Source organism: Uloborus diversus, chromosome 8 (genome assembly GCF_026930045.1).
Source record: "Uloborus diversus isolate 005 chromosome 8, Udiv.v.3.1, whole genome shotgun sequence".
NCBI lineage: Eukaryota > Metazoa > Arthropoda > Arachnida > Araneae > Uloboridae > Uloborus > Uloborus diversus.
The window spans coordinates 49,094,728-49,112,082 of record NC_072738.1 but is presented as its reverse complement, the minus strand read 5'-3'; the positions used below and the strand labels follow the sequence as shown (position 1 = coordinate 49,112,082).

The following is a 17,355-nucleotide window of genomic DNA, read 5'->3' as shown; positions in this document are numbered from 1 at the left end:
GTTAATAAATAAATCTTGCAATGCATATTTTGAATAACTCTTTTACTAGGAATCAGTTAAAAAACATGATGAAGCAGACTTTCAAAATCTCAATACAATTTTTATACTCTAGTTAAGAGAAAGGTATCAAAAAGTTCATGCAAACTTTTGCATTAATTAAATTAGTAATTGTATAAACGGTAAATTATTTAACTTAGTAAACTAGCACAAGTACAGAAATTTCACTGAATGACTTCATCTTGTTCTCTTCAAAAATTAAAAAAAAAAAAATAAATAAATAAAATAAGAAGTTGAAATTCTTGTTGATGATCACAACCACACTTTGCAACACGTTTTCACCATTGCTTTCATGTCCAGGAAACACAAAACTTTAATTGAATTTAATTACCTGCATCACCAATATTGCCGCCTCTAGCCTTGGCAATCGAATCTAACTCATCAAAAAATAGCACACAAGGTGCAGCGGCACGTGCCTAAGAGGAAGAAAATCTTTGTTTAGTTTATATTTCAAACATTTAAGTTCAATTCAGTTTATTATTCATTACTGAACAAAAAACAGTATGCATTTGAGAACAATTATTATATATATATTAATGACAGCTTGTCTGATTTAGATGTTTTAAGACACAAACTAGCAATAAAAACCAGCATTTTTTATTTGAGAAATTCAATGCAGCATATTATCTAGATCACAAGATCTAGAAGAAAAGTTTAAAGAAAATTAATTTATTGCTGTTTTTATTTAAAAAAAAAAGGAGTACACATAAAGCTTTTAATACAGATACAAGTTGTTTTTTGTGTTCTATTATGAGCTTGTTTGGAACTAACCAATTTTTTAATGACTGGAATGAGTTTTGTAACACAAAACAATCATTTTCCAGTGTCAAACAATTGCTTAATTTTGTTATTAAATTCATCATTATGGAGAATCTTTGTGGACAGTTCTGAGTATTCTTTTTTAATAAACTATCCAAAATTTGTCAATATAGCTGTGTTAAAAGTTACTTTAGCTGATTGATCACTTGAATCTCTATCAGTTGATCATGATGACAGTCACTTAGCTCAGCATTTGTTACGGCTTGCTCACTGAACGGATTGACTACCCATACAACCCCACTCATATCCTCAACTGGAATGTAATCTGTTCAATCAAAGCTTCGAGATGGATGATACAATACTAGTAAGGAGAGAGAAAGTGTGAAGGGATGTGGCGCCAATGCCCGACTAACTCTTGAGTAAGTGTAAAATTTTCAAAATCTTCTTTCTTAACTCTTGTTCCAAACACTAAGTTCTGTAACAAACCCCTGTCTTGAGCATATAGAACAGTTTTGTCTGGTCCTTGTAGGGATAAGTTCAAAACATTAAGATGAGAGAAGATGTGTGTTTAATGAGCAAGCTTTACCAACCACTTTTCATCACTGAAAAAGGTGGAAAGTTTGGGTTTACTATCAGCCAAAAATACCAACATTTCTGGCTCTAATTCAAACGGCCTGCTTGACACATTACCACAACATAACCATCTTACTTCAGAGCAAAAGAGAAGATGTTTATGCTCACAACCTATTCTGCTTTTGGGTTGCAATGTCTAAAAGTCTGAGATTCCCTGATCTAGATCAAAAGTCCTGTCCCTTGCTGAAATCCTGTGAGTTTAAACATTTTACACTCGAGTACGAAGGTTAGAAAAAAGATAAATAATAATAATAAATTTAAGAAACAATTCAGTACAAAGTTAAATCTTTTTACCTTATCAAAAATGTCTCTAACATTTGCTTCAGATTCACCAAACCACATAGTAAGAAGTTCAGGACCTTTCACAGATATGAAATTAGCTTGACACTCATTTGCTATTGCTTTGGCCAACAGAGTTTTACCACATCCAGGTGGGCCGTAAAACAGAACACCTCTTGATGGAGTCATACCAAATTTCAAGAACTTATCAGGATATTCAACGGGATACTAAAATTAAGAAAGTTAATCAGTAAAGAAACATTAAAGAAGCAAAACTTAGAAAAATAAATCAATCAAACAAAAGTAATTAAATAGCAGAAAGGTGAAGTTATACCCTCTTTCAGTATTTTTAACTAAATGGATCATATTCAGAAGGAGAGAAGTTCATTCTATGATAATTTTTAAAAAATCAAACATCCCGGAAGTTTTAAATGAAAGAGGATGTGCATATAAATGTATACGAGAATATCATCGTTTTAGAGCAACAGTAAGATATCTAATCCCAGTAATAACACTAAGACATCCTACTGTTGCTATGAAGCAACAATATATATATATATATATATGTGTGTATATATATATATATATATCACACAACTAGAAAAACACTATCCAGGGTAGCGACAGAAACTGTGAAAAAAGTTCCCTGACTTTTCCCTGATTAAGTTCAACAAATTTCCCTGATTTAAGTTACCAATGATAATGGTTTTCTTTATTTGCTCCACTTGAAATCCATTGTATGTTTGTAATAAATGCAGTACTTTAAACGTTTTAAGTTGTGTAAAGTTGTTGAACTAAAGATATATTTTAAAAAGATGCTACTTTTTTAATAAAATGGTTTTAAAAAAACGACAATTTTTTTTAGAAGGATAAAAAAAAACCAACAAAACAGTATATTAAATTTTTATACATGGAAAGATCATAGAAAATTCAAAAAAAAAAAAAAAAAAAAAAAAAAAAAAAAAATTCTAGAAATCACTTAGCATAAGAAATTTAAGAAACTATTAAAATTACTCTTAAAAACATATGCGTATTTATGATAGAACTAAAAAGTAATTGAAATTATTTTGAACTAAGTTTTCAAACAGTATAATAATTGTTGCAAGAATAACAAGTAATAGAAAAATTGTAGTTATTCTTATATAACTAATTGACATATTTATGCAAAACAGATGAAACCATTTGACATCCATTCATAGGGAGCTTTTCTCTAATCAAGAATATAGGTTTTAATGAGTGAATACAGCATTTTAACAATAAAAGAATAAAAACATTTACTTAAGTTCAAAAGTTAACTCTATTTCAAATGATTTCAGTATGTAACGAAAAAAAAATTTAGATTATTTTTGTGACAAACAACTTTGAATGCAAGAAAGAAAAAAAAAAGCAATTAGTTAATATCAAAATATATAAAAAAATACAACTTGGTTATAAAATTAAAAAATTACTTAAGTCTGAAGAAAAGAAAACCTTTATAATCTGTGGTGACAACAAATAGTATAACAGCAAAAAACAAAGTTTTTTTAATTGAAAGTTCTATTTTAGCAATTAAATTAAAAACGCAAAGAAGTAATAACTTTTAAGCTTTTATAGTATTAATTCAAAAACCAAAGATTTTTTTCGTGAAATCGCGATTACAGTACTTAATTATTTCGAGACAATGGAATAAAGGCAACGGAGCTAAGGCATTAATGAAAGCTTTCTCTTTGCCTGTATGGTTGTTTATTTTACGTAGCATTGAAAGCGTAAAAGGAAATTTCAAGCTAGGTAAAATAAACAATCTAACAGACACAGAAGCAATCTTAATAAGTTCATCCTGTGGTTAATAAGTAAGATTCAATACTTTGATGTTGAGGAAAAAAGATGCACAAATATGCGGCAGTGTATAATCGCACCTCATTAATTTTACTTTTGTTGAACAGATAATTGGTAGAAAATGCGTAGGGAATTAGAGTATTTAATTTTGTAAAGCAAAAAAAAAATTTTTTCTTCATAAAATCAATTTTCCCTGATTTTTTGTTATTTTTTCAAAATTCCCTGATATTTCCCTGATTAATAAAGTTCCCTGACCTCCCTGATCTGTCGCCACCCTGCTATCGCACCTCAAAAATTGAAAAAATTTTAAACGGAAATTAGAAATTCTGTAAAATCAATTTGTAAGTTAATAAGTTGGATTTCAGTTCACTTTCATTCCTTATGTTCCTAAAACAAACATTTTTCTTTGATTTGAATGAAAAAAAAAATATTGTAAAGATCTTTAAACATTTGGGTATAGACTTTTTGAATTGTGCCAGAGTAAGAGTGCATCTATAAACTGGCTCAGTATTTTTTTTTTTTTTTCATGACAGTGCTTGTACATTTTTCTGAATTTTTTAATACAAACATAAACACAAGAAATAATATAAAAATGTAATAAAATACTTGAATCATTTCTTGCAATTCTTTTTTAACTGGTTCCAAGCCACCAATATCTTCCCATGTCACAGTTGGAACTTCAACAACAGTTTCACGTAAAGCACTAGGACTGCTTTTGCCCATAGCCCACTGTAAGAAAAAAAAAACAGGTTCATAGTTTTAAGTTTCCAATGCAACCGTACAAGAAAACTAGAACTCCAACAACTAATCAGAGCACTTTTAACATTAAAACCTTCAAAAATTATAAGATGTAAAAGAATATCACAATGCAAAGTTTACTACTTTGCTGCACAAACATAATAACGAAAACAAAACTTAACTGAGGAAAAAAATCAATGTAGATAAAGAAAATGTTCTTTTAAAACAGCAAGAAAATTTCAATGCAATAAAAAAGCAACTTCATTAGATGCAAATGCTAGTGCAGCTCAGAAAGATTTGTTTAGCTACTGTTAATAATAAATTAAGCTTGCTTACGTAAATGTTTTCATCTTAAACTAGATTTAATTTTTTTTAGTTTTTCACACACACAAGAAAAAAAAAAGAGTTTAACTTCTGTAGTGGTATGATGAGATCAAACATTTACTACTATCAGAGAAATAGCTAGGATTTTTTTTCAAGGCATGAAAATACTCGACATTTTTAAAGGAGTGAAATGTATGGAACCTATAAAGAATACATTAAATGATCTATTCCATAAAAATAAGCTAAAAAGATTTTAAAGATGAAATAACAGATGACATAGAAACAAATGATATGTATCATTTTGATTTCTAGCACTCAGAATGCTTACATTAGAGAATAAAGCTTTCAATTGAAATATTTTAAAATTTAAACTTTTTTTTGGGCTTCACTAAATTTTAGAGATATATTTCTGATTTTTAACGAGTGAAATACTTAAAAAGACATTAAAAATATATATGAATACAATATATAAATTTTCAGATTTAAAAAGTAGTAATAAGTTGAAGGTTAAACTTAATTTCAAGCATTGCCTGAATGTCAAGTAATATTCCTCAGTAATTTTTCAAGATATGTGTTCCAGGATTTGGTTAATCAATTTATTATTGAAGATTTTGAAATCGATTGGGGAATTTGATTTGAATTATGTTCAGTAACCGATGAAAAACAACACATTTGACCAAAGCAAGAACAATCAAAATACTATGCAACCCAATTTTTTAAAAATTGTTCAGTCAGTTGGAAAAAGTTATACATAATTTTCTAAAAACATTTGAAACACACACAAAAAGGAGCATTAGTACAAAACATTTTTAATAGTAAATATACAGCAATACAAACCCTAAAGTTATCCATTGTAACAGCAAGTGAATTCAGGACTTCAGCATCAATTTGTTCATCTTCAAGATCAATCAAATCCATTTTTTCACGAATTTGCTGCAATGCAGCTTCAGAACACAGGGCAGCAAGATCAGAGCCAACAAAGCCATGAGTTTCAGCAGCAATCTATGAGAGAATAAATTTCATGAAGCATTTAAAACTAACAAAAGTTTTAATATTACACATTTATGCAATTTATTTTTATGCTCCCAAAATCTTTTAAACATAGATATCTTTTGGTATACACATTTGCCTGTAACCTTTTTGAAAAACAAAATGCTTCAAAATTTTCTTTTGATATTGCATTTTAAAAGACCAGATGTGGTTTTAATTGGTTGGTTGCTTTTACTACCCAATTCGAACCCCTATCACACAACTTAACCGCCACATGAAACCTTCTTGAAACCAAAATGACTTCAATCAATTGCTCGAGTATCTGACTTACATCTTAATTGGCTGGTTAAATAAGGCTGAAAATGAAACTGAATACAAAACTGATTACCTCAAGTGAAATCTTGATTCTTACGACAATAAAACACAGAAAACACCAAATAGTAGATTAATTTCAATTTTATGGAAATCAAATTTCAGTTTTGAGACTCTCTTTTGCTGGCAGCACTGCTGCAAACTACATTCGATGTTTAGATACAGAAAAAGATTAACTTTTCCTTTGGCTCCCAAGCAAGATAGTTGTATGTCTTTGTGTTAGGTTGGCGAGTCTTATACAATCTCTCTCAGGTAACAGTTATTGATTTTTCTTCAGGTTATGGGCCCAGGGTAGCTTTCAAAAAACACATTTGATTAATTCTTCGTTTTAAGATAATTTTGCAATTAATGCAACTTTGTTTCCCATATGGTAACTGTTAGGTTTAATAAAAATGCTCATAGCTTATTTTAACTACTAATCTTTAACAATCAGCTTGTTGATAGAAATTGTAGGCATATAAAATAAGAGAAATAACTTTTTAAAATATATATATTTAGTTTATGTAATATTGTAAATTTAACAAATTAATAATAAAATAAAAATACCTGGGGGAACAGGAAGCTTTACTTACAAACAATTTATAGGCAAAGCAAATTATTCAGATTGGAAATTTGCTATCACGATGCACTTAATTAAAAAATATTTTTTTGCTTATGGGGAATTCCATGATAAGGTCAACCAGATGATCAAATTTTCAAAATTAAAATTTCTAAACAAATGAGGTGTCATTTTAAAGGTAACGAGTTGTGTATTTTCAAATGCCTGTCTAAATTTTGATCACTTCAGTTATAAATAAGTTACAAGAGGTTAAACATCTTGAGTATTTTCAAACCATATTTGGTGACTCTCGAAGAAATTCTGTTTTTTCCAAAAAATACATAATATTATAAATTGAGATTAATAACCATTTAAAGATGTAATGTGTTGCTGGTGATGTTGCAAAAATGTGTCAAAATATAATTCATTTTGATTTATAAAAGAATTCTTCTGGGGTACATTAAGTGTTTTACATCCGACACCAAAATTTGCAGTTAATTATGCTGAGTCAATAATTTTAAAGCTACATACATGTATTTTTGGGTACAAAGTAAGAATTTCAATCCCTTTGATGTAACCTATTTTCATTTTGTAACAAGTGAATATTTTTTACTGAAATCTAGGTGTCGGACGTAAAATTTTTTTACGTCCAACATACGTCTGACACTGTTACATTCCTTTAAACAACACATGTTTTCAACTGTGTTTCTCCTTTTTTGGCTTTAATTTCAAAGTTAAAGTGAAACATGCTTCAAAAACAACTTAGTGAATTTATTGTATATACATTTAGGGTTAATAGGGGTAAGTAGGACCCCTTTTTAGAAGAGGTGTGTTGAATGAACGTAATCCAGTTAAGATCAATTTTGGCAAATTTGCCAAAACTATAAGTGGAAAAAGAAATTGGAAACACTAAATGACTGGTCTATGTAAAGTTGACTAAGGAAGAACCATTATCAACATTCAACCCGTATAAATCTTGATGGTTTTCTTTCCGGTAAGTTTCACAAACAACTAATCACCAGCTTTTGTAGCTGAACTATCAATTCCTACTAAGTCATCATAGTTGTCCTGTATTTCACTAATACAAATATTTCATCAGAGTTGCTTTTGATTTTCAAATCCTCACTGTTATGGTGGGAACCACTTACCCCATTGTGTGGGGACCTCTTATAGCGAAATTTTACGGGGTAAGTGGGGCCTCTCCTCTAAAACAGTTTTCTCTAAAACAGAGTCAAATATTTTTAGATTTTTTTTTTTTTTGACTAAGTTCTCTGACGTAAAAAAAAAATTCCATGTAACCCAAATGTATGCAAAACTAATCATTGTGATGAACCGTGACATGATTAAAGTAAAATAGTATAAAAACTATATGGCTATTTCGGTTTTTGGGGGTGACCCACTTACCCCAGTGTCCCACTTCACCCAATCAACCCTACTTTTGAATTTAAGTGGTAAATTTTGTTTCAGGATATGTAACCTATAATTTATATATTTATAACTGTAATCATTGTTATGTATTGACATTTAAGAGCAATAGTTTACGTCCAATGTGAACAATTTACGTCCGACACCAAGTTAAAAATATTTTTTAAATATTTTTATTCTTTATAAAATCATTTGAAAACTGTGAAATATTCTTCAATCATAAATATACTTTAGAATTATGCTGTTTTTAAAATTAAAATGTAAGTCAATTCACAGACTTTTAATAGTTTTTAAGTGAACCATCAATTTTACTATTTGTGTGTTTACGTCCGACACCAACTCTTTAAAATTTTTTAACTTATACTTTAGGGATCCATTTTGAAAAACTAACATGATTTTTTTCCAGTGGGATGTAATAAGTATCTTGTAAATAAATGTGATCATTTTGGAACAGTTCATATTTGGTAAACAGAATTAAAACTGAGAAATTTTTCTTCGTTTTTTACGCCCGACACCACGGAATTGCCCCAATGTTGAGAACTGACAGAGATAACATAAAAAAATTCTGAAAAAAAAAAAAAAATAGAACCAACTTCAAAATTACTCTAAAAAGTTTACTATTACTCTAAACTCTAAAAAAAAATTACTCTAAAATAAATATAAATATTTCTACCTTTTCTAAATCAACATCATCTGCCAATTTCATGTTCTTAGTATGAATTCTTAAAATTTCAAGCCGGCCAGTAGCATCAGGAATACCAATATCAACTTCACGATCAAATCGACCTGCAATTTAAAATTATTTTAGAATTTCCTTCAAAACACCTTACTACAGTGATATCTGTATTTCATTACATGTATAAAATTCTAAGTAACTTTTTTATAACCTTTCACAAATGCATTAACCGGAACAAAAATTTGCATTCTAAGGGCAAGTAAAATCCTTATTACAATTTTAAACAATAGATAACTAGCAGAGTTTAAATGGTAATGAAAATGTCTGGGGGGGGGGATAAATCATTGGACGAATTACCATAAAAATCAATAAGATAGAGAATGTATCAGCTAGGTATCTCTATATAGTATAAAATGAAGTTTCCTAAAAAATGTGTGTGCAATGCAATGAATGTGCAAAACTCGAGAACTTCCCAGTTGATTTCGCTGAAATTTTCACAGTATCTTTCAGTACCGGAAAGGTTTGCAGACCAGCTCAAAAAAAAAATTCGATAAGTAGTTCTTTTAATTCCAATTTAGGCCCAATTTTCACACAAATTCCCGAATATGAGGGTGAATAATTACTTGTACATATTAATATTATATATCGTAGGAAAGGGTAGGATTTTCCACGTTTTCAAAATGTAAAATTAGCGCACAACTCAAAATTTTGAAAACACTTCTAAAGCTACTAAGTTGTAAATTTTTCTTCTTTCACTTCATTGCTTTGACTCCCCTCCCCCATTGGTACACATTCCTCTTATATTGTCCAATGATTTCTGCATCACTAAAAATATGAAATCTGAGATCACCTGAACTACAATTAGCCAAGTCATTAATTCTGTAGAAAAAGCCATTGCAACCTGATGTTTTTCCAAACATGAATCTGACAAAATTAAAGGAGAATAATTGCTTCAAAAATGAATTTTACTAACTCAGCTAAAAACATTTTAGAAAACTTTGGGTATTTTAGAACACAAAAAGAAATTAGAAGTTTTTTCTAAATGTATTAAAAATTTTTTATATTTTTTTTTACAAAAATTAGCTACCTACTTTTTCAGCAAAATATGTGCTCCAAATATACACAAATCAAATATGGAACAGGAAATGAACTTCAATAGAGGTTTTATTGCACTATGAGAACAAGCATGCTACTCTCCCAAAAGAGTCGCATAACATAGCACGTCAAAAGCTTATTGAAGACCAAACATACAAAATAAATCATCAAAGTTCTGCTGTTCCAACACAGCTTTATGATGCATGTTTCACCAACAGCAGATTAATACATACAAGCTTGAAGGAGGAAAACTGATGACATTAAAGTGTGTGTTATTCTGCATAAACTGAGACAAAAACAAGGTTACCAAATCGTCTCAAAGCTGCATCAATGCTGTTTGGCCTGTTAGTTGCAGCCATTACAATGACATGGGATCTTTGTTTAAGACCATCCATCAGTGTCAATAGTTGGGACACAATTCGCCTTTCTACTTCACCTTGTGTCTAAAATTAAAAGAAATAATAAATACCATAAATAGCTAGAGTTATGGGCATTTTTAATAAATTGTGGTTGATTGTTAATTCCATTATGGAAATTTTAAATTATACATCAAATTAATGTGTCGACATAATAGAACTCTACCTTCAAGACTTTATAAAAGATGGCTGTTAAAACACATAAATCATTGAAGGTGAATATGAGGAAAAAAGAAACTGATGATTTTATTTTTATAAATCTAAACGGTAAAAACATTTTCTAGGGGAATGGAAATTTTTTCAGCATGTCACTTTTTATATTAAGTCTAAATTATATTTCGTTTGGTCAAAACTTACCCATACTCTGCATTGTTGTTAAAACAGCCAAGACTATTTTAGAGCGAGTTCTTATATTATAACACCCCATCAGCACTGTTTAATCTACCAATAGAGCTCCACTGAATATCAACTCTCCTTGGTTTATTAATTCATCTAAACTTTCCAGCTACAATGCACAAAACTGGTTTAATTGATCTGTTTTGATAACAATATCTTTAATAAAGTCTAAAATATTGGGAGAAATGAGTTAAGTGGGAGATGGGCAAAAAAGTGAGTCTCCCACTAATGGGAAACTTGACTACACTGAACAATGCCTTTCCGCTGCATAACAAAGAGGAACAAAAGAAAAAGAAATTAAGAGGTGTAAGATCAGTTATGAAACAATTTTCAAATTAAATTGCTTTTTAAAAAATTCTAAACAAACATTTTACACGTATAGTATTCAAAGCATTTTTCATAATGAAAATTACCTTTTCTCTTTTGGGAGCAATTGCATCCAGTTCATCAATGAAAATTATAGAAGGAGCGTTCTTTTCAGCCTCCACAAATGCCTTTCGCAAATTGCTTTCAGATTCTCCAGCCAACTTGCTCATTATTTCAGGTCCTGAGGAAAATTTTCAAATGATTAAATAAGTAAATATAACATGCAGAAATAACAAAATACAGTGTATTGATTTTTCAGCTTTCCAAGAGTTATATAATGTGACATGCCATCTATTGACAGCATGAAACGCTGAGAAAAAGCTAGAACTATTGAGTCCTTTTCAGTCATCAACGAAAAACCTGTGGCTGACTGTGTAAGTCAATGCGTTAAATGCTTCAACATTAAAGTTTTAATAAGAATAGCTATTCTAGTCAATGGTAATTTAGCATGTATCACAATTTACTACAAATAAATTTACAAACATGTTTCATACTTTCAAATTGGTGATTCATAGGAATAACATTATTTAAAATGTGGCCTAACTTACATTGTGCCTTGAAAATTTTATCATGTATCTACATTTATTAAAAAAAAATGGTTAACTCTATATGCTAATATAGGATGTCCTTGATTATTGAACAATGATCAATAACACAGGATGTTTTAGAACATTAAGACATCTTGAATAAAATCAAATGCTGTTTCATCATATTTTTCCCAATAATATGGTGATTTTATCAGCTTGTAAAAGCTGCAATAAGTTAGAGTGGGGAGGAGGAAGTTTTAGCGCTAATAACAATAAATATTAATAATTTATCTTTCAGTGGTTAAAGATTGCTAAAATATAATTAACAAAATATTTTAAACAATGAAATCCAAAGAACTAATACCATTAATTAAAAAGAAGAAAGCTCCAGTTTCATTAGCCACAGCTCTAGCAATAAGAGTTTTACCCGTGCCGGGAGGACCGTACAGCAGAATACCCCTAGGTGGCTAGAAATTGAAAATAATAAGAATTTGATTAAAGATTATTACAATAAAACATACTAGTAGGCATGAAGGCTTGGAAAAACATCGAAGCATCGCAAAATGCTGATGTAAAGAACAACACACCAAAACATTGGTATAATAACACAACAAAACTAGAAAATCCCAAAATCTTGGAGGAAAGCTGAAATCCAGAATTAAAAAGCAAATCTGCTAACCTGGCACAATGAACGTTACAAAAATTTCTTAGTTTTTGCATATGTCAAAATATTAAAAAGAAAAAAAATCTCTCTTCATTGCAAATAAATAAAAATTTAAACAAAGATATCTTTATTGAGTACTTTTAAGTTTTCTTTTTAACAGAACATTAAGTATTTTAAGGTAGTATATTTTCTCTTTATGAGAGCTACTAATATTACTTCCCTAAATGAAAGGTAAATAATGCAAAATCAGTACGATGTTAGTCGAAATTTTATTTTTGCCACTTTGGGAAAAGCTGGCAAAAACTTGCCATTCCTGGTTCCAAAGAAATTTTTAAAAAACGCAAATAGTTTTCGTCTTGCTTCATTTCCGATTTGATAGTTTTTTTTCCTTTTTTCAGACTGACTTGTAATCTGACTAGTTTAAATTTGATACATTTTGGAGGAAGTTTTATAATTTTTATGAGGGGGAGGGGCTTGGAGATGAAACTGACAAGGGGCCAGTCTCTGCTCTTAATGGCCCTGAGTTATCTGATAGCTTTCACTCCATAGTTATATACATTTTAATTTTTTGTTATTTAGTTACTTTTGCTAAGTGATTTTAATTTGGTTAAAACATGACTATTAAAGGAGTACCAAAGGCTCAACATTTAACTTTTGGCTGCTTCAACCATTTGAACTAACAGAAAAAAAAAAACATTAAATTAGGGAGCAAACTAATACAAAATATTCTACCACCACAATCTATGAGATTTTAACAGAATGTTTAAAATAATTTACTGGGGTTTTTTTTCCCCCTTTCTCCATATTATAATGAAAACTTTAAAGTACAAAAACTTACTTTAACGCCAATAGCACGAAAGAGACTGGGATGTCTAAGAGGTAATTCAACCATTTCTTTAATTTGGGCAAGCTGCTTTCTACAGCCACCAACATCATCATAACCAACGGCATTTAGAGTTTCTTCTTCTTCCTAAAACATCAATTGAAACAAGAAAACTGATAAAAATACGAATAAACAATTCAAATGTTGATATTATGTACATTAACAATAACACGCTTAAAACATTACTAGCATTTTAAATAATAAAAAATGCTATTTTAATGACTTAAATTATGCCTCATTAAAAATATTATAAGTGATTATTGTTCTTCAATTCATGTATTAAATGATTTTACGAACACACAAACTTACCTCTCTTTTAATGGGATCACCTTCACAGTGAATCACAGTATCAGGAGCTACTATACAATATGGACTAGGATCAGTTTCCACAACTTTAAATTCAACTGCACGCATGCCTCCTCTAACAATGAATAAATCACCCTTATGTATGGGCCTATATGCTTCTAAGAAGTAAGGTTTTAAGTACACGTCAAATAAACTCCTGTAAAACATGAGAAAACACAATGAAAAGATTTTTTTTTTGGAAGATCTACATAATTGCTGGAGAAAAAAGCAAAATTAAGCAATAATGTGCAATTAGTTATGCATAATTTTTTCACTTTAATATTTAAAAAGTCAATCATCATTCAGGAAAGAGAAATATTGGAATTTTAATTGATCACTAATATTCCAGCAACTTTATCTCCTTTCAACAGCCCATGCTGCCTCCTAAGTGACTTCATTCAGATGTGCGCCCGGGCGTCGATGATGGTAGAGCTTAATGGTTCTTTTGATCAGTCTCAAATAGGATTATGCTTAATTGTTAAATACCCAGATAGGAAGTATGCCAGAAGGCTTTCTAATTGGCCGACTTCAGATCGCAGGTTAGGCCCAAGTTATCTAAATGAAGTTATTTTAATAATTAAATTCATTATTAAGAGGTAAGGTAAGTTAAAGTGGCAATAATTAACCAAGTATGGTAGAACTTAAAGAATTGAGATGCAACTTCAGCTGTAGCAGTGAGATTTCCAATTAAGGAGTAGATGAGAGGCTAGAGGCACGCTCATTGAATGAATATTCAATCCACCGCAAAGCCACGCCTACTAGCAAAAACAACCAAAAATAAACTGGTAGTAGAAGTTAGGAATGAAAATGTGAACAGACATCAGTTGAAAATAAATGTCAACTAATTTCTAAGTTCTATCAGCAGATTATGCAAGGTTTTAGTTAATGCCATCAAGTACATTATTATTCATTTCTGTTGTTACAAGTGGTTCCTGTAGTTTGATTTCACACGATTTTGTTTTTTCTTCAAATTTATGAACTTCAATATTTTTATTTCTTAAATTTCAATTTTTTAAGTCGACTAGAAATAGTCGCTTTGGACTAAGGGCGCCCATATGCAAAATTTTAAGGGGGGGGGGGCTCAAAAATTTTCCCCATGGTTTAGCAGAGTATTTTCCACATGGAAACAAATTTTAGTACAGATCAGAGATTATAAAATTTGACATTTTTAATAACTTATTCATTAATGGCTGGAAAATAAATGTTTATACATTTTTGCAAAGAAAAAAGCACTAAATGCAAGAAAGTTCTCATTTCTAAGGGGGGGGGAGCCCCCCTATATGGGCGCCCTTGCTTTGGAAAGTTCTTAAAGTTTGCAGGGTGTTCACCTCTGCGGTTGGCACATGGGGGGGGGGGGGACTTTGCGGTTTTCAGCAATCGGAAATTTTGTGAATTTAAAAACCATTTTTGTTTTAGTATTCCCAAACCATTAGCAACATTTATTCACAATGAATGATGTTAATAATTACTCAAATAATTGCAAAATCAAGTAATTACTCAAATAATTAAAAATTTCAAGTACTGAAAAAATTTACAGGAAGGGAGCATCGATGTACAACTTCATAAAATTATATAATTTAACTTATTTTAAATACAAATGCTAAGTTAAAATACTATGTGTTTAATTGCTTAAACTTTGGATTTAAAAGTAACTTTTAAATCGCTTTTGTTGACATGGGAAAAAGGGATGAAAAATACTAAACGAAGAATTATAAGCATAGCATATACTGACACCCTGGCTGCAAAATGCCTTTTTTTCTTTTTCTCCCCCACCCCTTTTTTTGATGTCATAAAAACTCTTGAACCTGTGAAGTATTATGGTGTAAACCAGAAATTCATATGACAATTTGTTGGTTTTCTATGAATATTTTAAATGTATCAAGGACTTTTCGGACATCCTGTATTTTTACACTGGGGAACTCAAACAATAGGTTCAAAAATAACCCAAAAACAGCATTATCAGCTATGGTTAACATTTGTGGGAAATTTTAAACACTAACTAAATAAGCATACTAAAAACACTAATGACACTGATAATATTCACATAAATCTAAATCTTTTGATATAAGTTAATTACCCTGTAAGACCTTCCACAGTATCATCTATAGGTAACACATGAATCCTTTTACCGTATTTAACATCAGGACAAGGTTGGATACTGGAAAAAAAAACAGAAGTTAGCCAATGACCAAGAACATACAAATTCAAGCCTAAAAGCTGAAATACATCTTAAAATGTGATTTTATAAAAATGATTTAATGAACTTCAAAAACTGATTTTGATGTTTTAATAAATGAAAACAACTTACTTAACAACATCACCAAGTCTCACACGCAAATTGTTTCTGACACATCTGTTCATACGAATTTTCTCATGGGGAACATTATCGTTTGAAAGCACAATGCAAACAGTTTCACGCCGTTTCTTGCCTTTCAATAATATAGTGTCACCACGAAACAACTGAAGATCATTCATTTTTGTCTGAAATGAAAATACAAAACATTACCAATCACGAAAACAATTTTAAGAGTGTAATATGCATTTTTCAGGGCAGGGCTCATACATACCCTTCAAGAAGAAAAAAATTGAAAAACTTTTCAAGAATAAAAAATTGTACTTCAATGCTCAACCATAAATTAGAACAATAAATATCAAAGCAGATTTTATTTAAATCAAACAGAAAAATAATAGGCAATAATAAAAAATTATTGGAAGACAAAATTGCATTTTCAATAACAAAAGGGCAATTCCATGATAAGGTCAACCAGATGATCAAATTTTCAAAATTAAAACTTCTAAACAAATAAGGTGTCATTTTAAAGGTAAAGATTTGTATATTTTGAAATGCCTGTCTAAAATTTGATCACTTGAGTTATAAATAAGTTACAGGAGGTTAAACTAAAGTCAACATCTTGAGTATTTTCAAACCATATTTGGCGACTCTCGAAGAAATTCTGTTTTTTTTTTCTAAAAAATACATATTAATATTATGAATTGAGATAAATAACCATTTAAAGATACAATGTGTTGCTGGTGATGTTGCAAAAATTTGTCAAAATATAATTCATTTTGATTTGCAAAACAATTCCTTTGGGGTACATTAAGTGTTTTAAGTCCGACACCAAAATGGGCAGTTAATTATGCTGAGGAAAAAGAAATTGGAAACACTAAATGACTGCCTCTATGTAAAGTTGGCTAAGGAAGAACTATTATCAACATTCAACCCATATAAATCTTGATGGTTTTCTTTCAGGTAAGTTTCACAAATAACTAATCACCAGCTTTTGTAGCTGAACTATCAATTCCTACTAAGTCATCATAGTTGTCTTGTATTTCACTAATACAAATATTTCATCAAAGCTGCTTTTGATTTTCAAATCCTCACTGTTAGGGGGGAGGGGAACCAGTTACCCCATTGTGTGGGGATGTCTTACAGCGAAATTTTACGGGGTAAGTGATGCTCCTGCTCTAAAATGGTTTTTAATAATATTTTACTCAAAAATTCTGATTGCAGTATGCACTCTAATTTAAACTGTACATGAATGTTTAATTATCATAAAAAAATATATGCTAACCGGGAAACACTTTGAAAAATGCTGCTTAAACTCGCCACAAAATATTTTTCAGATTTTTTTTTTGGACTAAGTTTTCTGACCTAGAAAAAAAGTTCCACATAACCCAAATATATGCAAAACTAATCACTGTGATGAACCATGACATGATCAATGTAAAAAAGTATAAAAAGCATATGTTCAGTTTTTGGGGGGTGACCCACTTACCCCAGTGTCCACTTCCCCTAATCAACTCCACTTTTGAATTTACTTGGTAAATTTTGTTTCAGTATATGTAACCTATAATTTACATATTTATAACTGTGATCATTGTTATGTATTAACATTTAAAAGCAAAAGTTTACGTCCAATATGAACAATTCATGTCCGACACTGAAAATTTACATCCGACAACAAGCTAAAAATATTTTTTAAATAATTTTATTCCTTATAATATCATTTGAAAACTGGGAAATATGCTTCAATCACAAGTGTACTTTAGAATT

At 30.1% G+C, this 17,355-nt stretch overlaps 1 protein-coding gene across 1 annotated transcript in view; it reads right to left on the bottom strand.

Annotated features, from left to right (window-relative positions):
* Positions 1–17,355, bottom strand: part of LOC129228126 (transitional endoplasmic reticulum ATPase) — a 32,465-nt gene that overhangs the window by 10,329 nt on the left and 4,781 nt on the right. The window contains exons 3-14 of the mRNA XM_054862773.1: positions 15,607–15,779; positions 15,376–15,456; positions 13,263–13,455; positions 12,909–13,040; positions 11,771–11,873; positions 10,927–11,060; positions 10,009–10,144; positions 8,604–8,716; positions 5,443–5,607; positions 4,150–4,272; positions 1,744–1,956; positions 389–473 (exon numbers count right to left, since the gene is read on the bottom strand). Of these exons, the coding sequence (XP_054718748.1) occupies positions 389–473; positions 1,744–1,956; positions 4,150–4,272; positions 5,443–5,607; positions 8,604–8,716; positions 10,009–10,144; positions 10,927–11,060; positions 11,771–11,873; positions 12,909–13,040; positions 13,263–13,455; positions 15,376–15,456; positions 15,607–15,779 (1,651 nt within the window). The remainder of the gene's footprint in view (positions 1–388; positions 474–1,743; positions 1,957–4,149; positions 4,273–5,442; positions 5,608–8,603; positions 8,717–10,008; positions 10,145–10,926; positions 11,061–11,770; positions 11,874–12,908; positions 13,041–13,262; positions 13,456–15,375; positions 15,457–15,606; positions 15,780–17,355) is intronic.